We start from the raw sequence: 26154 nt of genomic DNA on the forward strand, positions 1-26154 counted from the left end.
AAACCCCTCCAGATGAACACAAATAGATCCTGCAGGGGGGGAAAAAGTGAAAAGAAAACCCACAAGGATGGTTTGGACGGGTAAAATGAATAATTACAGTCATTTATGTGTCCTGCTCACTCTTTATGCTTCATTACCATGCAGCAGTCTCTGGGGTGACTGTCATTAAATGCATCAGATTGGACGTGGGCTCAGTTTTTACCTGATTAGCAAAATGCTCACACTCGTAAACTCGGGCCCTCGCAGTAGAGTCCTTCAGCAAGACTGTTCTGGGCTTACAGTTAAAAATAAAGAGAAACAAAAAGGAGAGAAGACGGGCGCAGAGAACTCATTGGAAACCTGCCCCTGCGCCCCCCACCCCGACCCCGGGCGCCCGCCAGGCCGACACAAAGGGGTTAAGAGTGGGGTGGAAGTGGAGCCTGAAGGAGCAGACGGGGCCTCTATATAAGGTGCAGCGAGGCGTCGGGCCGCGCAGCCTCCACCCCCCTCGGCCTCCAGGGCGGCGGCAACCCCGGCCCCCGCTCCCGTCCCCCGCCTGCGGGGCTGAGCCGAGCGCTCGCGGTGGCGGCGGCCAAGCGGAGGGGCCGGCCTTGCCAGGAACACGGAGGGAGGGGTGGGGAGAGGCAGCCAGCTCGCCCACCCCGCTCCGGGCGGAGGGCGGAGGGCGGAGGGCGGCGGGCGGCGGGCGGCGGCGCGTCCCGGGGCCGAGCGCGTCTGTCCGGAGCCGAGCCGAGCGGCGCGGGAAGGATGCTGGCGGGCAGGGGCGCGCGCGCGGGCGGCGGGATGCCGCGGGGCTGGACCGCGCTCTGCCTGCTCAGTCTGCTGCGTGAGTACCGGCCGCGCGCCCGCGCGGGGGGCGGGGGGCCCGGGCTGGGGCGCGGAGGTGGGGCGCGGAGCCCGGGCTGGGGAGCGGAGCCCGGGCTGGGGGCGCGGAGGTGGGGCGCACGGAGCCCCGGGCTGGGGGGGCGCGGAGGTGGGGCGCACGGAGCCCGTGCTGGGGGCGCGGAGGTGGGGCGCGGAGCCCGGGCTGGGGAGCGGAGCCCGGGCTGGGGGCGCGGAGGTGGGGCGCACGGAGCCCCGGGCTGGGGGGCGCACGGAGCCCCGGGCTGGGGGGGCGCACGGAGCCCCGGGCTGGGGAGCCGAGGTGGGGCGCGCGGAGCCCCGGGCTGGGGAGCCGAGGTGGGGCGCGCGGAGCCCCAGGCTGGGGGGCGCACGGAGCCCCGGGCTGGGGGGCGCAGAGGTGGGGCGCGTGGAGCCCCAGGCTGGGAGGGGGCGCACGGAGCCCCGGGCTGGGGGCGCGGAGGTGGGGCGCAGAGCCCGGGCTGGGGGCGCGGAGCCCCGGGCTGGGGAGCGGAGGTGGGGCGCACGGAGCCCCGGGCTGGGGGGAGCGCGGAGCCCCGGGCTGGGGCGCGGAGGTGGGGCGCACGGAGCCCCGGGCTGGGGGGGCGCGGAGGGCCGGGCCCCCACCCAAGCCCCACGCCCGCGGCGCTCCGGGCTCCGCGGGGACCCAGGCCCTTGGAAGCGCGCCCCGCCCGCCGGGTCCCGCGCGGCACCTGGGCAGCGGTGGGGCGGACGGGCGCGGCGATGCGGGCGACGCGGTGGCCCGCCAGGTGTCAGCGGGGCGGCGCGCCCTGGGCTCCCCGGAGGCCGGCCGGGCGCCGCGGTCCGGGTGGTCGCGCTGCGAGGATGCTCGCGTCCGTCCGCGTGGCCGCAGGTGCGGAGCGCAGTTGGAGCCGCAGCCCGGAGCTGGGGGTGGGGGGGTGGGGAGACGCAGGAAAGTTTTGCGCCTGCGGGTTGATGCCCAAAGCCCAGGCCCGAGCGGCCGCTGGGGACCGCGCGCAGGCGACCCCGAGCCCAGGGACCCGAGACCCGGGACCGGGCAAGCCCCAGGTGGACCTCGAAGGAGCGGGAGCCAACCTGCGGCGGGAGGCCCGGGAGTCAGGCTGAGTTAGTGACCAGGGGAGTGTGGAATGAACAACAGTACCTGAAAACGAGAAAAAAAAAAGAATCCCTGCATTTAAGATCGGAAAGTTAAATTGACAACCCCCTCCCTCTTCCCACACCCGTCCCGCCGCAGGGAAGGTGGCGGTCACCCGAGTTCGTTGTGCGCCCTGCCGCCCCCTCCCCTTCGCGAGCCCCCACCCGGGCAGCCTCAGACTCCTTATGTCCGGGGCTTTCTTCCCCCTCCGCCGTCCAAGTTCGAAAACTAGGGAGTTAGCAGCCTGGTGGCCCCTCTTCCACTCACCCCCGCTTGTGCCTACTGCTTTAAGGTCTTGTTCTCACTCTGATAAAGAAATAATAGACGCTCAGTAAGTATTTGTTCTTAATCCTTTCACTTGGGAATAACATTCTCCTTCTCATCCCGTTTAGAAGGTTTCAAACTTTGTACATTGTTCTCCCTTTTGGTCGAGATTCTACTTCCAGCCCTCTAGGGCTCCCAATTCCCTACTCTTATTGCGTCCTAAAGGCCACCCACCATGGCCCCACAGGGTCATGCCTGCCTGCTAGGCCCGTTTGCCCTCCGTGTCCCCTGCTGTCCCCCTCTGGGCCCACGCAGGTGAAGAGAGACTCCTGGCTTGAGAAAGCTCTAAGTTAGGCTCTGGGTTGACCAGTTTGGCAGCCCCCAGACCTGTCCTCTGGGGCAGGGGAAAAACTGTAACCGAGATGCCAAGGCCCTAGACCAGGGAAGTCCCCTGGATGCTAGACGGCACCCTCATAACAAGGGTGAGTTGATACACAGCTGATCAGATGTTCCATTCTCCTTTGGTTACACAGCGTGTGATGACCTGGTCCCCGGCCGAGTGAGGCCCACCCTTTTTTTTTTTTTTTTAATTTCTTCAGCTGGCCAGTTTCAGTGTCGCCTTGGCCCGTAGCAGGAGGTAGGGGGAAGCAGCTTAACTCCTGCAAAATCTGGGCCAGTTATGCTGAGAATTCTACTGTCTCAGCTTTGGGGGTGACAGCTCAGGCATGGCTCCCTATTCTCAATCTTGCCAGACCACTTGGGCCAGTCTGGAGCTTTCTGTCTTCCCTGAGAACTTTCTAGGGTTTGTTTATTTATTTATTTTTTAATACTAGGAGTCCTTTTCTGTCCTGGCATTCATCGTGAGATAAATAAGTGAGTGATCGTATCTTGAAATGCTAATGGAGGGACATTGCAGGAAATCTGTGCTTTTTACTGCAAAATTTAGGACCCCTGGGGTTCTGTAGTTTTTGTGTCCTGTACACTGACAGAGAGCTTTGTTCTGGGGAGGTCTTTCTGCCCCCGTGAGAAGTTGGCAGAAGGATGGGCACAGCAGCCAGCCAGAAGTAGACTCTTCTTGTGGCGGATGGGGCTGCCCTGGGTGGTGACCAGAGGCGGAGTGGGAACTGAGAGGCCACCAGGCAGGACTGCCATGCCACCAACTGGGAAGAGACACCTTTCAGGTTATTAGGAAACCCCATGTGGGTCAGGCTCAGGGTATGTGTTCCCTGTAAGCCCTCCGTGGCCTATCCTTCCTCTTGCCATAAGGACACCCCCCCAGGCCCGCCTCCCTTCACATTCCTCTTCTTCCTTTGGGTCCTTCGTGCATGCTGACCCCACACCCATATCCTGTCTGGGGCTACATGTAAGAGGGGAAAAAAGAAAAGGGAAAAGAATTTTATCAGATATTTTCCAGAGGAGAGAGGACTCCACCCTTTGAATCTCTGCCACATGGCGACTGAGGAGGAGCAGCCTTGGGGACCTCTGACGAATTCAGTGGTCCCCAGGGGTCCCCCGGAGTAGGGTCAGTCCAGCTGGCAGCACCTTTTACAAATGCAAGTTTTCTTCGGGCAGCATTCCTGTTTGATAAAACTCGCCTGGGCATCTTTTTTCTTATCCCTCTGGCTCCACCTCCTGGGCCTCCTGGTTCACTTGTCCTCTCCTCTTTCCTTCTCTGAGTCTTTGTCTCTGAAAGCTCAGGGCAAAGAGTGCCAAACTGCAGCAGATAAACTCGGGTGCAGAGTCTTAGAAAAACAAATAAAAAAAAAAAAAAAAGGAAAAGAAAAAGGAGGAACAAATAAAATTCCACCCTCTAGAGTCTCACTGCCTGATTTCCTTTAGACCTCGGGCCGGAGGGCCTGGGCTCACTTTCAGGGCCGGATGGTTACTCAGCTCCACCGAGGGTGCCTGCCACCCTCTCTCCCTGACTTTGTCTGGTCTCACTAAATGGCCCCCAGTGTGGAGAACTGAAAATGTGAAGGTATGGAAAAAAGAACGAAAACACCACCCTCTGAAAGAAAATGCTCAGAGTTGCCAGGACAGAATTTCCTATTTTTCTGGATTTTGACTTCTCTAATGAGAACATTCTCTTCCCTTCTCAGCTAAGAAATAGAAACATATTATCTACGATTTTTTTTTTGGTCCCCACGGCCCCTGAGTTTGCTGGGGAGAAAGATGCATGTGTCTTGGGGGATCCAGGTGCGCACAGATAGGGGTGGATGGAGGTATACGTCGTAGCACCTGCACTCCGGGGCCCACCCCGAGACCAACCGCTTCCCTTTAGATGTAAAGAAAAAGGCTTCTCGGCTTAATTGGGAAATCTGCTTCTTTCCGATTTGGGGAGGGGGGAAAGACTCCAAGAACCCACAACTGAGATCTTGTAGAGATCTTGCAGCATCTCTAGGTGGCCAGTTCTCCGCTGTGAAAGAAAATGCTTTTAACGCATCTCTGGGTGAAAAAAAAAACAGGCCTTGGATGTGCAGGGGCAGACAGGAAACTGAATTGCTGGGCACGAATGAAAATAAAGTGGAATGTTGCATTTGATGGGCCCAAGACACGCAGGCTGCGGGAATCCAGAGGCCAGAAGGAGGAGGGAGAGGGCAGGGGAGGTGCCGGGAACACCAGACAAACAGTGGTGCCCGAGGGTGGAACAGACCCCGCGAGGAGAAGCTCCTTACGGTGTGCCGTGGATGCTTAGCACAGTGATGTCTGGTATTTCAAGCTTATGCCGTTGTGTCTTCCGGGCTGGGCTGTGTGATCGGGCTCCCAAAGCTTTGATACGCGCACCCCGGCCTGGTATTAGTGTGCTCCGAAATAGAGGACTGGGTGCTCAGCTGGCGCACGGTGAAGCGGAAGGAGGACTGTAGCAGCCTGATCAGGGAAGCACAGAGCTCCAAAGAGGAGTCAGTGGCCATGAGGACCACGAAGGAAGAGGGGACCAGGACAAATGCTGGGCCCCCAGAGAAAGCTCCGGAGTCTGGGGTTCCACAGTAGGTGGATGGGGGCCACGACAAGCTATTTGCCTAGTACAGGGAAGTCCCAGTCCGCTGGTGCCCTGAGGCCCCAGATGCTTGGTTGACCCTCACGTCTCAGCTTAGGTTCAGAGGCACCACAGGAAGGCAGCAGGCTGGTTCTTCGGTTCTGTCTGCTCCAAGATGCCCAACCTCAGCCAGATGCGTAACAGGGACACTTCCTGAGTGCTCCCGGAAAGGATGGGTGGCTCACCACTTCCCAGACGGGTTCAGCCAGTTTTTGAAGAGATAACCCTGCTATTTCGAGCTTTTCTTTGTATCGCAGCGAAGTCAGCTTTCTTCTATCTTCTCATCGTGAACTTTAACTTCTATCTGCGATTAGAATCGGTTAATCTGCAGTGACTTCTAATCTAATTCTATTCTTGGAACGACCACAGAATGAATCTGCTCTTTCTTCCCGACAATCCTTAGCGATCTGTCTGCCCCCCCCCCCCCCAGGTTATAAGCTCCTTGAGGACAGGGATTTATTTAAATTGTGATCACACACACACCAAACCTCAGGAAGGAACCTTCTCTGATTCTGTACCCACCCCCCACCCCCGCCCCCAGCACTGAGCACGGTCCTTTTCACATCCCTGGTGCTTGTTTATGACCAATAAGAGTGAGTAAAGAAGTGAAATGAGTCTTGAAGAAAGTTATTTATTCTCGGTCCCCAAATTCTTCTTTTCTGGATCAGAGGTTGGCAAACTTTACTGTCAAGAGCCACGTAGTAAATATTTTAGACTCTGGAAGCCATATGTTGTCTCCAATGCATATTCTACTCTGTTTTATTTTACAACACTTTAAGCATGGAAAAGCCCTTCTTAGCTCACTGGACATACAACAAACAGTCTGTGGGTGGGTTGGGTCCACCAGCTGTTTGCCAACCTCCGATCTAGATGAAATAACTCCAGGCCCTCAACCATGTGAGACTTGGTTTCTAGAACTCTCCTAATTCTGGTTATCTTCCCATGGACGCTCCCTGATTTAATAAATTCCCTCTTAATATACAGCACTGAATGAGACCGCTCTATGGGGAGGTGGTTGGTGTGACCATGCCTGCCATGATCCCCGTTCAGTCTAAGTGTGTCTTCTGAGCTCAGAGGGTCATGCTTCGCGCCCTGGGTAAAATGAATGAGTCTAAGGGATGCTTCCGGCACTAAGGTAATTTATAATGTAACTGAGGCGACAAGACTTATACTCAGGAAACAGCATATATGATTTTGTGCCAGATAAGTGGTGGAGAGACGTGTCTGAAGGTCCCTGGGAAACAGAAAGAAAGGGGGCCCTCGACTAGAGATAACAGCTATTTCTTGAGTGTTTACCAGCCAGGCTAAGTGCTCTACACCCCTTAGCTCGTCTGTTCCTGAAAACAACCAGGGGGGTAGGGGCGGTTTTTATTCCCATTTCACAGGTAAGGTCTAGAGAGTTGAAGAAGCCTCCTCCTAAGCCCTGACAGTGAGAACACAGTCGAGAAGCCTTTATACAAGGTCTGACTCCGGAGCCCATGCTCTTGGAGCGGAGGATTCACTGTCTTCTCAGAAACACAGGCTGGGGGTTCCCAGCAGAAGGGCCAGCAGGCTGTGTCTTCCTGTTACTCTCTCTCCGTGGGCTGAGACACCCGAGAATTCCTCCCAGAAAGCCCTCCCGGGCCAGTTGCCAGAATCAGAACAGAATAGTGGAATGGGGCTGGCTGGCCAGGAGGTGGGACACCAGCAAAAAACAAACAAACAAACAGACAACAAAAAAACCCCCACTAAACCTCAGAGGGTCTCTAAAAAGCAAGACCAAGTATACAGACTCCTAAAGCATGGGAATTTAGCTAGGGAATCACTTCTCGGCCTTTTGGCTAAGATCAAGTATGGAATTTAGCTAGTGAGCTAGCAGAACTTTCTGGATCTCTGAGGAGTTGTACATTCTCTTTCAAGATGAAAAGATTCTCCATTTTATTAATTGTAGTTGGAATCTCTGAAAAATGTATTACATTATGCCCCTGCTTCCTTAGTGTGCCCCTCAGAAAAAGGACTATAATTTTCATGACTCAGATGGATCAGGAAAATAATTTGGTTCTGGTACAACTCAGTGACTTTGTTAATGCTTACTAAGGTGTACGTATTTATTTACTCCGGCCGTGAATGATTCCAGACCGGTGTGGGTTTCTATCCTCGGGTCTGTTTTTCATTTATCTGTTTCTTCTTTTTTAAACTGTTGTTTCTCCTTGTTGTTTGCTTCTAAGAGTCTCTACTTTTTAGTTGTAGCGAGGCTATCGGATAACCATGCTTGTTAGAACTACGTGTAAAACAAAAATAATCAGCTCTGGATAAGTACCTATAAGTTAAGTGCATTACTCTTACTACGTGCGTTTCGTGACCCCTCTTCGGCCCCTTTGGCTTCTTAGCCTCATTTTGCCAACTTCCTGATACCTCGTCTCCTCCCTCTGTCCCAAGTTCATGACTTGAGATCAAGTAGGATATCTAGAGTCAAATCAGGTACTTAGGGAGTCACAGTTAATAAGGGTAGGATGGAAAGTGAACAGCATAAGATAGCCTTTTGTTTGGTTTTTAATTGTCCTATACATGCTCTGTTGGGTTGGGCCTAAAGGCTGTTTGTCAGGAAGGCTCCAGTCTAGAATGGAGTGGAGTGGAGGTTTCACCAATTGTCCCCTAGAATCTAACCGCTAAGCTGCTCTTACTCCCTTCCGGAGTTGGGAGGACAGAAGCTTAGAGAAAGAAGGGTCAGCATTTGATGATTGAACGCCATGGACGTGTGAGAAGATAGGATAAAGAGAGACCCGGGGTCATTGTTATTCCTGCCAGATACAGTCTCCTCGCAGGAGCTCTAAAAAGGAAGCCCTAGAAACTGTGACACCAAGGGCCCTTGTCCCTGCTAGTCCCTACGCGACAGCACCTGGATTGGCTTGGCTTCCAGGGCCCTACCACCATGGTCCCCTGCTCGACACCCACTCACCCATATCCTGCCCATCCCTTAGCCTTGCCTTTCTGCCCCTCCTCTTTGACCTGTTTCTCCAGGGTCTCAGGGGACATCCCTGCCCACTCCAGGCTCAGGGGTATGAATCTGAGGTTGAGGTTTCATTCCCTTCGCCAGTGGATCCTGCTACCTGTCCCTTGGTTTGGCCAGGTGGCAGGCGGAAGGAGGCTGCAGTGGCCGAGAGCCCAACCCTAGTGGATCGGTAGCTGGCCTGGGTCCAGGGTTGCTTCATTTATCTGGCACAGGCACCTCTGTCCTCAGGACTAGCAGCAGGTCTCTGCTCACATCTGGAAAAGTTCAAAACTGTTTGTCTGGGTGAAGGAGGCCCTGGGGGAGGGGGTTCAGAAGCATGACATCACCTCAGTCAAGGCCCAGCTTTCTTTGGAAAGAGAAAAGGGCTGGGCTAGCCTGAGCCAGATAGGATTCCCAGGAATTGATGTGTTGGAAGGAAGAAGAGGAAAGGGTGGGAAGGAAGGATGATGTCAAGGGGGAGTTCCAGTGGTGCCTTGGAATGGTACCAGGGGAGGATGATCCTTCAGTTCCATGTCCACATGTTCCCACCACCTGCCCCCTATGGTGAGTTCATACCTTAGGGGCAGTTGGCTAGGTGGATGCTAAGGGCAGAGGAAGACTGCATCTGCTTCCCCATCTATTTTATTTTGGAAAAATAACACCCACCTAACCCATGTGTGAGCCCATTCCTTTCTCTCCAAAAGTGTCGGGGATGCATCCTGACCTTTAGCAGTTTAGACTCACTGACCCTCTTGCTCCTTCTACTCAAGTGTCCACTAAATCCCAAGTGGCCCCATTGTCCTGCCCTGCATGAACTGTGGCCTCCCCTCTTGGTCAAAACCTTGAGAATCTGATTCAGGTTCTTATCTCTCAAATGGAGATGGTAATATCACTTCTCCCTCACCTGCACATAATATTAAGGTGTGATTATTGTCCTTGCCATTACTTTCAGTCTACTTGCAGCAGGTGGGGAGAGAGGCAGATGTGGGAGAGGGAGACTTTTCTCCACTGTTTTTTTTTTTTTTTTTTTTTTTCTCCACTGTTAAGGGCGACATTCTTGGTCCCAGGTTAACTGCAATGAAACTAAAGCCCAACTTCCCTCTTGATGCTGAGGGAAAGAAGAGGTTTCACTCTACATTGTTATTTGCCTGGAAACCTCCAAAATATACAGGCCTAGATCTCAATCAGGAAAATTTAAAGACCAGCTTTAGGGTGGCCTGGGATCCCTAGGGGCCTTTCCTTGAGGGTAGTTCTGCTGGGTACTAACCTGTGGATACCAAGTCCACCCCTAACCTTTATGGGGCCCAAGCCAAGAGTAGAATGGAGGCCCTCTTTCTATATGTCTGGGTACTCCAAGGTTATCAATCAGGCCTATTAGCTTATAAATGAAATATCCTCGGGGCGCCTGGGTGGCTCGATAGGTTAAGCATCTGCCTTCGGCCCAGGTCATGATCCCAGGGTCCTGGGATGGAGCCCCACATTGTGGGCATGAGGGTGGGGGTCCCTGCTCAGCAGAGAGTCTAAGTCTCCCTCTCCCTCTGTCTCCCCCCCACCAATTCATTTTCTCTCTCTCTCTCTCTCTCTCTCTCTCTCTCTCTCTCTCTAATAAATAAAATATCCACTATCCTCTTGCCTTGAAAAATATACCTTCATGACCTCCTGGAAAGCCAAGTTTGTTTTTGGGACCCTGTCAGTCTCAGAATTCAGAGCCACAGTGTGGCTGAGGAGGAGGAGATGGCCCTTGACCCCAGCCTGTCCCGCTTCTCTTCTTCTTTTTTTTTTTTTCTTTTTTCCCTCTTCTCTTCTTATCCCAACTCTGGCACACGTTGTTGGGAACCTTGCATGCATGCAAGGGACACACCACCCACATGCTTAATGTGTAACTCTTCTCCTTGAGACAGCCACCTCTTGGCCACCCTCTCACCTTGGGGTGCATACCCTGGTGCTGCAGTTCACGCTCAGAAGGTTGGACTAGGAGGAAGGGCCCCATAAAGATCCTCAAGGGAGTAAAGAACCCTTCAGACAAAAAGTTCTAGGAGTTCTGGTCCCATTGTATGATCTAGAAGAGAGGGTATCTTTGATGCCCCATGAACTCCTTATGATTTGGGGCAGGGCAGAGGAGAAGGGGGGGGGGGAACAGATTATAAAACTCTAAAGCTCAGGATCCCACCAGGAAACTTCTCCGTCCTGGGTGTAAGGATGGCAGTGATTGGTACTCCGGGACTCATGGAAGGGCAAGGACCCTCAGGAAGATCTTCAGAGAATAATTAAATCCAGGAACATTATACTACATCGATTTAATATTTGTCCTTAATTCTCCCAACAATCCATATAAGAAAAGACCCACACTTTAGAGATTGGTAAGCTGAGGCACACTCGGACACACACACATGCATTAAACTACATAGTTATGAGCAGAGCCAGAACTACACTATCTTCCCACTACATGTAAAGAGAAACTAGGCCTTATGTTCTCTAGTTCACCCGCTGGATTCCTAGGTCAGAGCTTCTTGAAAGAAATCTTGGGATGGCTCACCGAGTTCCTCAGCAGAAGACAAGGAAGATGGGTTTGCAGGCCATGAGGGAAAGAACAAAGGGGGTTTGGGAATGGGGCAGCCTTGGACAGAGAGAAGTGTAGAGATGGCATGACTCTAGTGATTATTCCAAGAGTATATTACTCTAGTGGATGGAAAGTGACAGAGAGGACGACACATTAAAAAGGAAAAAAGGTATTTCCTCTCCCGTATTTTAGATTCTGTGATATTTATTGAGATACAATTTGATAGTTTGATATTTTAGTTAATACATTGCAAACATTGCCTTGCATTCTCATGTGGCTTTAGGTGGTTTTTTGTTGTTGTTGTTTTTACAATTTTTTATTTGTAATGATTATGGTATGTGACGTGCATATAGCACTTATCCTCTTGTAATTCACTTAGTTGCTCACAACTTTTCCCTCCTATAAATAGGACTATACGAGACATTTGATGTATACAAGCTTTTCCTTCCTTATTTTCTTAGGGAAAATCCAGTCGTGAGAAATGAGTCACCTGTCCAGAAGGATAATCATGATGTCGTGAGGCTCCAGGACGATTTAAGTACTGACTTTTTCTCCTTGTTTCTCCTTGTAGCCTTTGGGTTCGCAAACACGGAAACCATGACTGCTCCTACCACAGTGCCAGCCTCCATAGAAATAACGTCAACTGTTTCTGCAAATACATCCAAACAGGAAGCCATCACACTAACTCCTTCTGGAACTACCACCCTGTACTCTGTCTCTCAGGACAGCAGTGGGACCACAGCAACCATCTCAGGTAAAGAGGGTTTGTCTCAGGCCCCAGAGGGATGCTGCCGTTGCTTGGGTAAAGCATTAGGATGTTTGCAGAGCACCCACAGGGCTCCTTGCCCCCTCTGAGAGAAACGTACAAGCCCCACGAAATATGGTTTGTGCAGCATGCTTAGGGGACCCTGAAGTACGTTCCTGATAATTCCTCTCTAGTGACAGCTTTCTCAGGCTAGCGCTTTGGCAGCTGATCCTGATCGGTAATTCTCCTTGTACCCTGTCCTCATGCTGAGTTCAGATCAGTGATAAAATAAGGATCAGATGAGGACTCCCTAGAAATCTCTGATCTCTTCTAACTGAAAGAAAGTATGTACAGGTTCAGACTGGTTTTTGACTTCTTTAGGGTAGACCAGAATCCAGGTCTGTCAAAATCCTGAAAGCACTTCTAATGACATTCTCAATTATAGCGATGGTTCCCGCAGCTGGGTGGAAATGAGTTTGGTAAGGGTTAGGACGTGAAGTAACTCTAAACTCTCCTAGTTCCCTCTTCTGGTTTGAGACCCATGCCAATATCATTCTCTATAAGGTTTTAATTTAAAACGGTGAACTGAGATGCGTGCATGTGTGTGTGTGTGTGTGTGTGTATTTATGCAAGCATGTGCTCATACACACTTGTGTTTTGGTCTATTTCAGAGACTACAGTCAATGTCACATCTACCTCTGAGATCACCCTAACGCCTGGGACCATGAACTCTTCTGTTCAGTCGCAGACCTCTTTAGCTATCACGGTATCTTTTACCCCAACCAACTTTTCAACTTCAAATGTGACCTTGGAGCCCAGCCTGCTACCTGGAAATGGTTCGGATCCCCCCTACAACAGCACCAGCCTTGTGACATCCCCCACGGAATATTATACATCCCTTTCTCCTACCCCAAGTAGAAATGACACCCCAAGTACCATCAAGGTGTGTGAATTGGGCCAGACTGCCCCATTGCTTCATATGTATGCAAACTCTCTCTTCCCTTCAACCTCTCCTCATCCCAACCAGTGAGATTTGGGTCATGTGATAATTAGCATGGAAAATATGCTGCTTAGGGGCTCCTGGGTGGCCCAGTCAGTTAAGCATCTGACTCTTGATTTCAGCTCTAGGTCATGATCCTAGGGTTGTGGGATCATGCCCCGTGTCGGGCTCCGGGCTCAGTGAGGAGTCTGCTGGAGATTCTCTCTCTCCCTCTCCGAGTGCCCCTCCCCCTTCTCACATTTGCACTCTCTCTGTCTCTGTCTCAATAAATAAATAAATAAATAAATAATCTTAGGAAAAAAAGAAAAGAAAATATGCAGCTTAAATATTGCTGGAAAGGACAGACAAGGAGTGGAGACAGGCAGTGATGTGGGGTTATTGCACTTCTGGAGAGTGCCAAGTAAAGGAGGTCTGCTGTGGTTCTTGCTAGTACCTCTCAGTCTGGGCTTTCACCAGGCCACCATCTCCCTTTGGGCATATTTGAAAACCATCCTCCATTTAATGGGACGACTTTTCCAGAAATGTTTGAGACAGCCACCATTTCCTCTATAAAGAGGGTTTGGCAGTATGCCAGGCATAGAGGAGCCATGGAGAACTGGGCAGACCAGGGATAGTAAGCTCGGCCTTGGGGTCGGTGGCTGTCAAAAGCTTTCAGCAAGAAGGGTAGAAAATATGAGGGCATGGAGCCTGGGGGCGGGCATGAGGAACCTGCCTGGTTTCTGTTTTCAAAGCAACCAGAATAGGAATCTGGAGAGTCCTAGGGGCCTGGAAGAAAAGGAGTGTCACCATTTCAGCCTGGCCGCCCTATTATCTGTTTGCTTATAGGGTCTTCCTACAAGTGTATAATCCGCTGCAGGGAAAACAGCCCCAGTGGGACAAGTTCCTCCCTTCTTCCATTTCTGTACCATCCAAGCTCATGTTTACTAAGACTGCAAATAGCTACTTGCTGGCAAGCCTGGGCTAGTAACACAAGTTTTGATTATCTGATGGGGATGGGGATGAGATGGAGGAAGGGAGTAAAACCATTATATAGCTCTAGTCCTCCAACATTTTAAAATTTCCTTTTTTTCCTAAAACCTCTTACGGAAGGACCTCACAGAAATGAAACTGGAAAAGAGGTGGGGGAAAAAATGAAGGGCAAAGATACTAGCTTATTTACTTTGTGTTTTAATATAGGGAGAAATCAAATGTTCCGGAGTCAAAGAAGTGAAATTGAACCAAGGTATCTGCCTAGAGCTAAATGAGACCTCCAGCTGTGTAAGTCAACTCCCCTCCACCTCACCCCCATCCATCCTTTCCTCTTTCCTCTTCTCCCACAATCCTTAAGCCATCTATAGGACTGGACCAGATGGTGGTGGTGGTGGTGGGGAGACTTAGCTTGGTCAGGCACCTTCCTGCACTGAGCTTTGGGTTTAGGGAGTAAGAGGCCCCATCTGGTGGGCAAAGAAGGCAAAGACAATTTTATTAAATTTAGTTGTTAACTTTTCCCATTCTCCCTAGTACGTTTAATATGTACATTGTCAGATTTAAGTTTGCTTTTATGTCAAGAAAGTCCTTAGTGAAATATAAACTAGTAAACTACCAATTTGTTTATTATTATTGACACATAACTCTTTAATCCACATAGAAAGAATGTCTTTGTGCCATAATGCTATATTTTCCATATAACCATCATTCCTAACATTATTTATTGAGTGATCCCCTCCGTTGTTGATTGGAATGCTGTTTTTCAGCTTCTATTAAGTTTTTATACGTCCCAGGACATATTCTTTAGAGGTATTTTATTTGTTTGATGTCTTTTTTTCTTTTTTGACTGTTTTAAGTTTTGAAAAATTATTATACTTTTTTTTATTATACTTTTACATTATAGTATTTTAAATATCCAGCAGGCAGGTCTTTGCTCACTAAACTATAAAAATGTATTTTTCATCTTTTTTTTAAGAAAAATTTAAGAGGGGATCCCTGGGTGGCGCAGCGGTTTGGCGCCTGCCTTTGGCCCAGGGCGCGATCCTGGAGACCCGGGATCGAGTCCCACATCGGGCTCCCGGTGCATGGAGCCTGCTTCTCCCTCCGCCTCTCTCTCTCTCACTGTGTGCCTATCATAAATAAATAAAAATTAAAAAAAAAACTTGCCAGAACTTTCCCTATAAAAAAAAAAAGAAAAATTTTAGAAATATCTTGTCAAAAAAATTTTAAATGTAAAATTTTTGTTGGAACTGCTGTAAATCCCTCTATTTTTCCGGTCTTCTCTTGTATCGTTCAGCATATTGTCTTTTCAGTTTTTAAAAATGAAAAGCTACAGTTTTTTCTCTGTAGCTTTATGGACTTTTAAAGGTTATTTATAATATAGATTTCCCATTAAATATTCTAATTGGTCATTGTTGGTATATTAGAAAGTTGAGTTGTGAAATTTATCTTGGGCTTAGCCATTTCCTTTAACTTGCTTGTTAATTCCTAGAGCTTTCTAGTTGATTTGTCTTTGTTTTTATGGCAAGCTATCATGTTATCTACCCCAATGCCCTGTTTTCCTCTTCGTCTTTAGTAGTTAGACCTTGTTTCAGTTTCACGTCTTATTGCTTTGGTAAGACTATACAGCACAGTGTTAACTTTTGATGGTGATAGCAGACGTCCTTGCTTTGTTTCAGTAAATTTTCCTGACAGTTACAATTTCCTCAACAAAGAATGGAATGGCAGGACTCTTCCTATTCACTTGTAGGGAAAAACATTTCCTTACAAGTTGGGAATCCATTTAAAGAACCCATATAGGCATAGATTGGAAAGGACCTGGGTAGACTGTTGTCTGTAGAAAGCATTTGGTCATTTATATTTGTCCATTCCAAAAACCCTTTATCTAACCTGTGATTATCAGGGAGGTCGTTCTGACTCACGGATCTTTGAAAATTATACCTGAGGTCTGTTTAACCTGGGACTTCAAAAACAATGGGAATTGCAAAGACATAAGTCCACACAGTAGAATAACAGTGCAATTTGCAAAATGGCAAACCTGAACATGAATATGCAATGTACAAGTAATGCTCTGTGTTTCTGATGATGATTTTCAACTCTACTTAATTTTTTAAAAAGTGGCCAAACCCTTTGCTAATTATAGCTATAAAAAAAAAAGCGACTTTTTGTTTTGTTTTGCTCTTTAGTGATACCCTGGTTAAGCACTTGTTTTCCTGTGTATCACACTGGTCTGTGCCAAAATGCGGCTTCTTTGTAACCACCGATTTAGAACTAATTGCAGAGCATTCTAAGTGTCTGTCCATTCGAGGCTCACAATTAACTAGGGTCATCATACAAGACAAGTGCCAGAAACTTACTGCTACTCCAGAAATAACTCCTCTTACTATGCTGTGGTTGCTTTTTCCCTGTGGCCTTTACTGTCGAATCCACGCATGCCACGGCTAAGAAGGTCTATACTGTCTCCTGAGATCTGGGGAGGATCTGTGAGTAGGGATGTGGAAAGACAGCAAGTCTTCCAGTATCCAAAGAAGGCTGCTTCACTCTTGACCTATGGTAGCACCAGGTCCTGCTACCGTTTCCCTGGCCCCTCTGCCACTCTCAGTCCCCCTTTCTTCCTGAGGACTCCTCTGCCCCAGCCTCCAATCAGCAGTGCCTCCCCCAAGCTCCCCAAGGTAACGTTTCCCCAGTCCTTGCTCAGAATCTTTAGCCAAAGCTCCCGATGGTGTTTCGGATTCCTTTTCCTAGAGTCCTCACGCACGCTTGTCTGATAACCAGTCTGTTCCAAGGGCTGTGAGTGGCGGGAATGCCTGCTTACTTGCCTTAGGTTGCGTTGGTACTTGTGGTGTCAGAGGGTTCTGGTTCTAACTGTGGGACTGGCTCTAACCGTGGGACTGGTTCTAACTGTGGGAAACTCAAGCCCTACTCACAGTCTAATGAGAAGCATGAAGGATTTGAAATCCCCTAACATCAAGTCCTTGAGTACTTGTGTAATGTTGGCATATTCCTGCCTTCAGTACATTCCCATAATGGAAATATGCGTGCATGTTCCCAGCTATTCAGACACTCACACTGCCCTGGGACCTACTGAGTATCCAACCTGTTAGCTCTCATTATGTGGATCGTATAGGCCTATCTTCTGTACACGCGTCTACAAACATTTATTTCTCAACTACTCTCCTTTTGCTCCCCGTCCTTCACCTCTAGGCAGAAATCACTTCCATCAGCCAGTTGGGAGGGAAGGCAACCCCAACCTCTTCTCAAGCACCTGCTACCCCATCTTAGAGTCCTCATTAGCAGGACCTGTCACTCCGAGTCTGACTTTCACTCTCCCTGTCACAACATTGGGGTAATCTAGTTTTTGTGGTTATGGTTTCCCAAGTAGTTTCCAAAATACAAGATTATTTTTTCTTACTTTATTTTCTTATGCTATGCTTGTTTATCCAGGGAAATCCACCAAGACACTTTTTAATGGTGGTAAAATACACACAACATAAAATGTACTACCTTAACCATTCATAAGTCCACGTGCAGTTCAGTGCCATTAAGAACATTCGCATTGTTGTGCAATCTCCAGAACTCTTCGTTGTCCAGGACTGAAACCCTACACACATTAAGCCACTTCCCATTCCCCCCCCAACCTCCTAGCCCCTGGCAACCACTAATCTACTTTCTGTCTCTATAAATTTGGCTACTCGGGGACCTCAGGAGTAGAATCATACAGTGTTTATCTTTTTGTGACTGGCTTATATCACATAGCATCATGTCCTCAGGGTTCCTCCATGTTGTGGCTAGAGTCAGAATTTCCCTCCTTTGTAAGACTGAATAATATTCCATCGACATTTTGTTTATCCCTTTATCCACCAATGAACACCTGGGTTGCTTCCACCTTTTGCTATGGTGAATAATGCTGTTATGAACGTGGCTGTCCAAATACCTCTTTAACACTCTGATTTCGTTTCTTTTGGGTATATACCCAGAAGTAGAATTGCTCAGTTATATGGTAAATCTATTTTTCCATCTTTGACCACTCGCCATACTGTTTTCCCTAGCAGCTGCACTATTTTGCATTCCCACCAACAGAGCACAAGGGTTCCGATATGTCCACATCCTCACCAACATTTGTTAGGTCCTGTGTGTGTGTGCATGTTTTTGTTTGTTTGTTTTTTTATAGTAATCATCCTAATGGGCATGAGTGGTATCTCATGGTGCTTTTGACCGACATTTCCTGATGATTGGTGATATTGAACATCTCTTTATGTGCTTATTGGCCATTTGCATATCCTCTTTGGAGAAACCTCTGTACAAGCCCATTCCCCACTAATTTGTTTTTTAGAACTACCTTTCTTTGGAGCCACATGTGTTTATATGCAGAGGTTGTATTTACTCAGCTAGCTCACATCACCCTTGTTCTGTCACATTGACTTCATCTAAGGCAGGCCGCTTCCAACCTCCAGATCATATCCACCAGCCCACGCCTTCCTTGCCCTCTGCCCAAACACTAAAGGTCCGTTTCCATGCAGAAAAAAAAAATAACTTACAGATGGAGGATAGATGAAGACAGTGTGTCTCCTGGAGAGAGCCTGAGGTCTGGAGGCAGCCTAACTCCTTGCCCACTTCTTGTGTCACTTGTAGCGGGCCCTTCACTCCAGTCTCTAAATGGAAACAAGGTTTTTACCTGCAGTGTCAAACTCACACCAAAATAGATAAAATGAGGGAGGGAGAGAGAGAGAGATTGAGAACTGATCCTAAAAATCGCAAAACTGGGAAAAGTCCTACGGGTCATTTAGAAAAATACCTGTCCCCCCCTCCCCCCTGCTCCAAAGCTCAACATGCTTCTTTAACATGTTAAGAGTCTTTGCGAAGTTTGAGGATGCTACCCAAGGAAGGTTTTATTATAGTAGGTATTATTTTTGCAAAGGAACATGAGTGAACAGATGTGGCTAGGGGCTCACAAATCTGAACCTCATGAGCAAAATGGCAAAGGCTGTGGCTTCCTCCTGCCCACTCTCCCATGATATCTGCCCACAGCCTCTCTCGGGGGAGGATGTTTATTTCAAGCATCCGGAGAAGCATTGTGCTTTGTTCAGGATCCACCTGCTACTATCCAGTTCCAAACACAATTCACTGATGCTGTTGGACTCCAAAGTGGGAGGCTGGCCGCTGTTATTCCCTTGAATTTAGTCCAAGAAACTAAGCAAAGGGTGGAGGGACCCCATTGGAGGCCAAACCAGTTGGGATGTTAAGTTGAACAACAATTCGCTGAGTTCTTTTGTTTGTTCGGTGCTAGGCTCAGCGTGGTCTGGGTTCAAAATTATGAAACGTACACCCACTGCCCCCATTAAGGAGTCTTATAGTCTAGCCAGGGAGAAATGACTATGACAGGAAGGCAGACTATGGTCACATCTGAAGCGTGGATCCTAGGGGATATGGCAAAGAGGTATTGCCGTTATGAATAGTAACAGTACTAGCTGCCATTTGTCCAGTGCCCATTAGGTTCCGCCCACGCTCCTGGGCGCTCTTCATACAACATCTCCTCAGTCACAGCTCAGTCTTCAGCGGAGGAACCTCACACTCAAGACCAGTTGCATGACTTGCAAAGAACCTAGAAAATATAGCAGAGGCAAGGTTGAAGCCAGGCTATGGAAGATAGGACCAGCTTCATGGAGGAGGTGGGATTTGAGTGGAGTCTTGAAGGATGGGGAATCCAAGGGAGAAGGTGGTGGTCTTCCTTCTTCTGATAGCCACGGTTGTGAAGGTCGCAGGCTCTCACACACTTGGGCTTCCCATGGTGGGACATCCCCCCACCCACCCATGTGAAGGCCTTTCCCCACCAGCTTCTCCTGCACACATTCTCCCCGTTCTTCGACGCCTACCATGACATGTTTCCACTAACACCCAACCTGATGTGTGCTCGCCCTCCTTTGAATGTCTGTAGCACTTTAGTAGTACCTTCCTCATCATACTTAACATGGAAGGAGCTCTGTCATCCGTCTCTTTGTGCCTCAGTTTCTTCATCTGTCAAATGGGGAGAATAATAACACCCATCGCAAAGCCTAAATAAGTCAATAGGCGTAAGGCACTCAGAACAGTGCCGGACACATAGTAAGCATCATTTATTTTCATGGCCACGTATGCAGACTGAGAGCTGTGACCATGTGGCGTTCACAGCTACCCCCACTCCCACCCCACCCCACACGTGATACACGTGCAGAGATTTTCACTCAGTATCTTCCAGTCGGAGTTTCATAAATGTCAGAAGAGGTGACCAGGGTTGAGGTGCAGCTTCTTAAGACTCTGTAGTTTGAGGAAGGTGCCATTTGGTGTGGCTTGTTTAGATTGCGCAGGAGCCCTGTCCCTCTACCTCCTCGGGAAGGAGACATATTTCAACCAGAGACCTCCAGAAGCCCAGAGTTGTCCAGGCAGGGACTCCCCTCCTCCTCATCCAGAAGGCATGGTGTTTGGGAGGGTGTGGTGCTCACGGGGAAGCAACGTAAGGCTCCCCAAAGAGAAAGAGGCCTAGGGAAGAAGGAGCTACTGGCCATATCCCGAGGTGTCCAGACCGCCCCCAGCAAACGCTGTTTTTAAGAGCTTGATTTTTCCAGGAACAAAGCCTCTCTCCAAGTACTTCCTTCGAGACCTTTCTCTGAGGAGTGAAGCAGCAATGGCCTGAGAATTCAATTTTCTGTGACCTTGGCTCTTGAGGGCCTTCTGAGGCTACCTCTGGACTCCTCTGTCTGTGACCTAGAGGTTAGCTAGCCCTGCTCTTCTGGCCTCACCCGAGCCCGCTGAGTTCCTACTCAGCTCCCTTAAATTCCAGCCAAGAGAAGAAAGCTGGGGCCTCAGGCCAATCCTGACTTTGCTCCTTGTGCGGGAGCAAAGGATCCTGGGTTTTCCTGCCTCAGGCCACAGCAGTAGGAAAATACCCAGGCTGCTTTCCAGGCTGGGAGGGCCCCAAGGAGCGGTGCCGCCCCACAAACAGGAAGCCATCTCCTCCACGGAGGCTCAGTTCGGATGCCCCCCACACGCCCCAGCAGTTTCCCCCCCAAACAGGAAAGTTGTCGGAGCTGTTCAGGCATTTCCTCCTCACCATCTGCCATCCGGACAGAGGAGAGAGTCTTGGTTTCGGTTCCTTTCCTGTGCAGGGGTGGGGGCGCTCTGATTGGAAGCTGCTGGAACACATCCTGGGACTCATGAGAACAGGCTGTGGAAGGCCACAGTCGGTGTGTCCAGTTCCTCCCGGGCCCGGAACTCAACTGTCCAAGAATCATGAGAATTTCCCTCTCGGGGAGGCTGAGTTCCCGAGTCCTAGAGACCACCAGCAACCTGGAGCAATCTGTGAACCCCACGTAAAACTGGGTCCCATGCCGTTCATGAGAAAAAGGGGACCGGAGAAAGACCCCATTTCAGCCGGAGCTGGGCTCTTCGGGAGCCCCCCTGGAGGCTAAGAGGGAAGGGCCCTCAGATGCCCGAGTCCATAGCCATAGATTTGTGCTCTACGCCTCACTTCCCTTGGCTTTTCCTCCAACATTTGGGGCTATTGTAACCTTGAAACAAAGGATTTTCCCTTCATCGGCGACACATTATTAATATTTTCCGTGATTGGCGATTTCTTTTGAGTTTAATTTGAAATAACATATGCGTGCCCGGGCAGTCCTTCAATGAGATCATATTTCTTGAATCTGTTCTCTGACACCTTACAGTGCCACCCATGACACTGATACATATACGTTTTGGTACTGGGACATTTTTGAGTTTTTTTTTTCTTATTGTGTTTTTGCATATATATATAGGTCACAGGATTTTCCCCCCAGTTAAAATTTTAGGGAAAAAAGAAAAAGTCCTTCTTGTTTAGAGAGTAATGGTGTGACTTGAATCAGGATCGGTGCCTGACACTCTGGATGCCGTTCTGGGTGCATTAGTAATTTCATATTTCATCTCCCGCTCGCCATTTCTCTCTGTCTGCCCAGGAGGACTTTAAGAAGGATAACGAAGAAAAACTGACCCAAGTCCTGTGTGAGAAGGAGCCAGCTGAGGCTGGGGCCGGGGTGTGCTCCCTGCTTCTGGCCCAGTCTGAGGTGAGGCCTCACTGCCTGCTGCTGGTCTTGGCCAACAAAACAGGTAAGGGGTGCATCTGTCTTGGGCTCTGGGGAGCGAGCAGGGCTGAGCTTAGAGGATCCTAAGAAATCTAGTAACTGGGCTGAAAGAGCCCCCAGGTGCTAGGGGACAAGAGCCAGGCTGACTTTGGGAGAAGCTCTCCTGAGAGGGCCCACCTGGCCATCAGAGCATCATCTAGAACATCACAGGGGGGCACAGCAGGATGATCTCTTCCTGATTCTAGATTCAACAGTCCCTGTTTCTAATTCTAGAACTTTTCAGTAAACTCCAACTTCTGAGAAAGCACCAGTCTGACCTGAAAAAGGTAAGTTCTCTAAGATGATGGGAAGTCTCAGAGGGAATATGGGTCAGGGGAATTCACTCGAGGAGGGGAGAAAGTAATTCTTTTTTCCTGACCTCTTTCCTGTCTCTCCATCCTTCTCCAACAATCTTTGCCTTTCTGTGCTTGAAACAAAATTTTATGGTGCAGCTTGTTTAAGGGATGGCAGTCTGAAATCCCATTTCGAAAAAATCCCTGGGGTCAAAGTCTTCTTGTGTGCACCCCTTGTTGGGCCTGGAATGGGCTGCAGAATTCCCACCCCACAAGTGACAGTCTGTCTTTTCTGTGTCTTCCCTTCAAGCTGGGGATCCGAGACTTCACTGAACAAGATGTTGGGAGCCACCAGAGCTATTCCCGCAAGACCCTGATTGCACTGGTCACCTCAGGGATCCTGCTGGCTGTCTTGGGCACCACTGGTTACTTCCTGATGAACCGCCGCAGTTGGAGCCCCACAGGAGAAAGGCTGGTCAGTTTGGGGGTCCAAAGCAAAGAAATTGAGGAAGATAGTGGTCTTCTGGGGAGGTCCCTAAATGTCATGAGGAGGGAGGAGAAATACCAGAAAAGGTGCTTCTGTGCCCTTACACGTTGACGTGCATACGCGCACATTACCATGTCCATGGACAAGTCTGAATAATGCGTAGCAGATTAGGAAGGGGGCACTGACTGGGGTCAGGCCACCTGCTCACTGTGGCGGTGGATGGCTCATGTCATCTATTTATGATCTTGCCTGGGATAGTTTGGCTGGGTACAACCAGAACAGGCTGCTAAATCAGCCACACTTATCTGCAAGTATATTAAGTGCCCATGGGTGCCACCCAGCTCTGAAGAAGGGGCCATATGGAAGGAGAACCTCCTCTTCAAGTGTTCTGGATGAGGGAGGACAAGACTGGGGTTTGACTCCTGGCGTGGCCTGCTACATACTCTGGGGAGGTCATCCCATCCTGGGGATTGCCTGGTTTCTGGTGGGAACTGGTTATTAAGTCGCGGTGGCACCATGTGGTGCCTCTCCTCTGTCCTTTCTCCTTTAGGAGCTGGAACCCTGATCGCTCTTCAGGAAGAAAGGAGTCTGCACATGCAGCTGCAACCCCCACTCTCTCCCCCACCCCCCCACTGCCTCAATCCCCTGCTTACCAGATAATGCTCCTTTATTTATACACTGTCTAGGGCGAAGACCCTTATTACACGGAGAACGGTGGAGGCCAGGGCTATAGCTCAGGCCCTGGGGCCTCCCCTGAGGCTCAGGGAAAGGCCAGTGTGAACCGAGGGGCTCAGGAGAACGGGACCGGCCAGGCCACGTCCAGAAACGGCCATTCAGCAAGACAACACATGGTGGCTGATACAGAATTGTGACTCTGGGGGGGAGTAAGGCTGGGCAGGGTCTGGGGAAGGGGCCCCTCCCAGCACCTGACCACATGCTGCCTCTGTGCTGGAGCTGCCACCACTTACATTCTAGCCTTTCCTGCTGCACACACCCTCCGAGGCCGTTCCTGGGGCCCTGCACTGCACCAGGCCGAGGGGTTCTCTCCATCCTGGGGCCCGGGAGGTAACCCCTACCTTTTATACGTTCATCTCACTAAGCCTAGAGTCTGGTCTCCTTTGAGTAAAGACATGAGGGAGACATGCCAAAGTACAGAGAAGCTACCAGAGTTGGGGGGGTGGGGGGTGATGATCTCACATCATTCACGTGTGGGCTTCTTCCCTCTTCCTCCTCTCTGCCTTATTAAAAGAACTTCCAGGGGGAAGCATGGCCTTTTCTGGGCTACAATGTCCTCCTGGGAGGCTTTGTCTTTTCCTGTGTCTTCCTCATGTCTGTCTCCTCTACTTTAGGGAAACCAAAGCAACCCAGTGCACCTGCTCCTTTGTAATGCTATAGCCAGCAAGACTTGTTGTCTTAAACCGTCTCCCTTGTGCTCACACCAGCTCACTGTGGATTCAGGCACCGGCTTCCCTCATGCTCTCCGGGCTCCCTGAGCTCCACACCTTCTCCCTGCACCTCTGTGTACAGAAGCCTGCACTGTTCTCTGGCTGAGCCTGGAACGAGACTCCAAGTTTTGAACAATGTCTTGTGTCAATGATTGGGAGACAGCGTAGGGATGCGTGGACACATGCGTTCCTATCTTTGGGGACAAATGAGGGAGAGGGGATGGCTCAGTCCTTGTCTCTCTGGGGCTCACAGAGTCTCATCTTGGGCCCCCGTTTCTCCCTATGAGTCTCAGTGAACGGGACCAAGGGACCAGATCTTGGAGCCAAGCCTCTTGACTCGTGCACCTCTGAAGAAGCCCCTCGCTCGGAGGCTAGGTCCTGGCCTTGCCCTCTGATCCTGATGGCTTCCTCCTTCCTCCCCCTGACTCCTGGGTTGAGCTGTGGACTCAGACTCCCAGCAGACTCCTTTCTGTCTCAGCCTCCCCGACCCCAACCCCCTCACTGTTTTGTACCCCCATATAGTCAGGGCCCCCGACATCTCCAGAGGACCTTCATCACAAGCCACCTCCTCTGTAGGTGGCCCAGGTTCTCATTTATATTTTTAGGTTTTTTTTTTTCCAGAGGGGTGAGCAGAGATCTTGGTTTCAATGACGGTTGGAAATAGAACTTTCCAGAGATAGGCAGACTGGGTGGATTTTATTTCTGAATACAAAAATGGTGTGTGTAAATACTGTAATTAAAGTGATACCGAGACACATCTGTTCTGTGTCGCTTTCCCAGCCAGGTGTGTCTGAATGCCACGGCGGTGTCCCAGGTGTCCCGGTCAGATCCGGCCGGACTTCCCAATGATGTGGTGGAGAGGGGTGACCCTGGAAAGAGGTGGGCCCATCTCGGGGGATACAGGCAAAAGCCAGGGTGCTGCCCCTTGGCCAAGTGTCCCTATGTGTGTGGGGGGGCGGTTGGAGGAGGGTCACAGGAAGGCTGGATGTTTCTAGTCATAGAAAGATAGACACCAGAGTGCAGCAGGCACCTTTAGGATGGAGGGTGGTGTGCTGAGGACGTGGGAGCTCGAGCTGTCGTGAACACCCTTCTGAGAAGTGGCACACTTTGGTCACTGGATGCAAAATATGCATAAGCCAGGGAAGGAGCCCCGTGCAGCGTGTATTGTCACACCACCTCCCACCTGAGCTGGGAGCAGAGCAGGGGAGGCTGGTGCAGGCAGCTTCTGCTCCCCAGATCTGGCTGCCAACTCCAGGAGGGGGTGGCTCCTACCTTCAGCACCAAGACACCAGCCTAACTGCAAAAACGTCCGCAAGTGCACCAGCCCCCCACTCCCAGGGCCCCTCCCAACCCTGCCATAGGAAGTGGGGGAGGGAGCACTGCCAGACACTGCCCAGTAGCTTCAGGAAACACTCCCAAGTGTGTCAACAGTGGCAGAGGCAGTTGGGGCCAAACAAAGAATCCTTCCATTCTTATCTGGCAGAAGCCAGACCTTTCCCTTTCGCTCTCCCCGCCCCCACTTCCCCCTTGCTTTTCTCCAACTGCTCCAACCAGAGGTTCCTCAGCAGATCTCAGGGGGCAGGAGAGGGGCAAGGAATAAGATCTAGACCTTACCCTGGCAGGTGATGGCTGGACCTTGGAGGGGAGGAAGGTGGCAGAAAGGGAAGAGAGTCATCTGGAAAGAGGAGCTGGGTTGGCCTCCATCGAGTTACATCCTGCCCTGCAAGGGACCAGATGGGGTCTGGCGGGTTGCGGATGGCAGGGAGAAGAGGCGTTCAGGGCACGGGCTCCCGGGAAGCATGGGAGGAGGAGAAAAGGCACCTGGATCTTTGAAACGTGTCCAGCCTCAAGCCAGGCAACCTCCTATAGCTACTGCAGTATTTTACCTGGAGTCTGTCAGCCGATGGAGGCTTTGGGAGGAAGGTGTGTGTGTGTGTGTGTGTGTGTGTGTGTGTGTGTGTGTGTGTGTGTGTTTAGAGGGTCCCGTGGCAGCTAGCTCTCTTCAGTGGCTGGACAGCTTGCCCTGAGTTCAGGGCCTCATTGCATTTTTAAAAATCCAACTTTCCCGCCACCTTTGGCCTGAGCACCCTAGCGCAGCAAGGGCTCCACCTGCTGGCCACGCTGGGCTCCTGCCGCGGGACTGCAGGTCACCGGTGTCTGGGGTGGGGGGGTTCTCTCTCCCGGCTGCCCCACCCTCAAACAGCCAGTGCCGGGGATCTCCTATGTGAAGCTCATACGACTCTAAGAAGTCACTGCTGAAGAGGAGTTTAGAGATG

At 50.5% G+C, this 26154-nt stretch overlaps 1 protein-coding gene across 1 annotated transcript; it reads left to right on the forward strand.

Moving 5' to 3' along the window:
- Nucleotides 1-664: 664 nt before the first annotated feature.
- On the forward strand, nt 665-24635 carry CD34 (CD34 molecule). Its single transcript, XM_072733363.1, has 8 exons — nt 665-826; nt 11382-11564; nt 12227-12498; nt 13732-13812; nt 21489-21639; nt 21888-21940; nt 22257-22421; nt 23120-24635. The coding sequence occupies exons 1-8, from the start codon at nt 748-750 to the stop codon at nt 23303-23305; spliced, it is 1170 nt and encodes a 389-aa protein (XP_072589464.1). The 5' UTR covers nt 665-747; the 3' UTR covers nt 23306-24635.
- Nucleotides 24636-26154: the final 1519 nt, after the last annotated feature.

Source organism: Vulpes vulpes, chromosome 13, assembly GCF_048418805.1.
Source record: "Vulpes vulpes isolate BD-2025 chromosome 13, VulVul3, whole genome shotgun sequence".
Taxonomy (NCBI): domain Eukaryota; kingdom Metazoa; phylum Chordata; class Mammalia; order Carnivora; family Canidae; genus Vulpes; species Vulpes vulpes.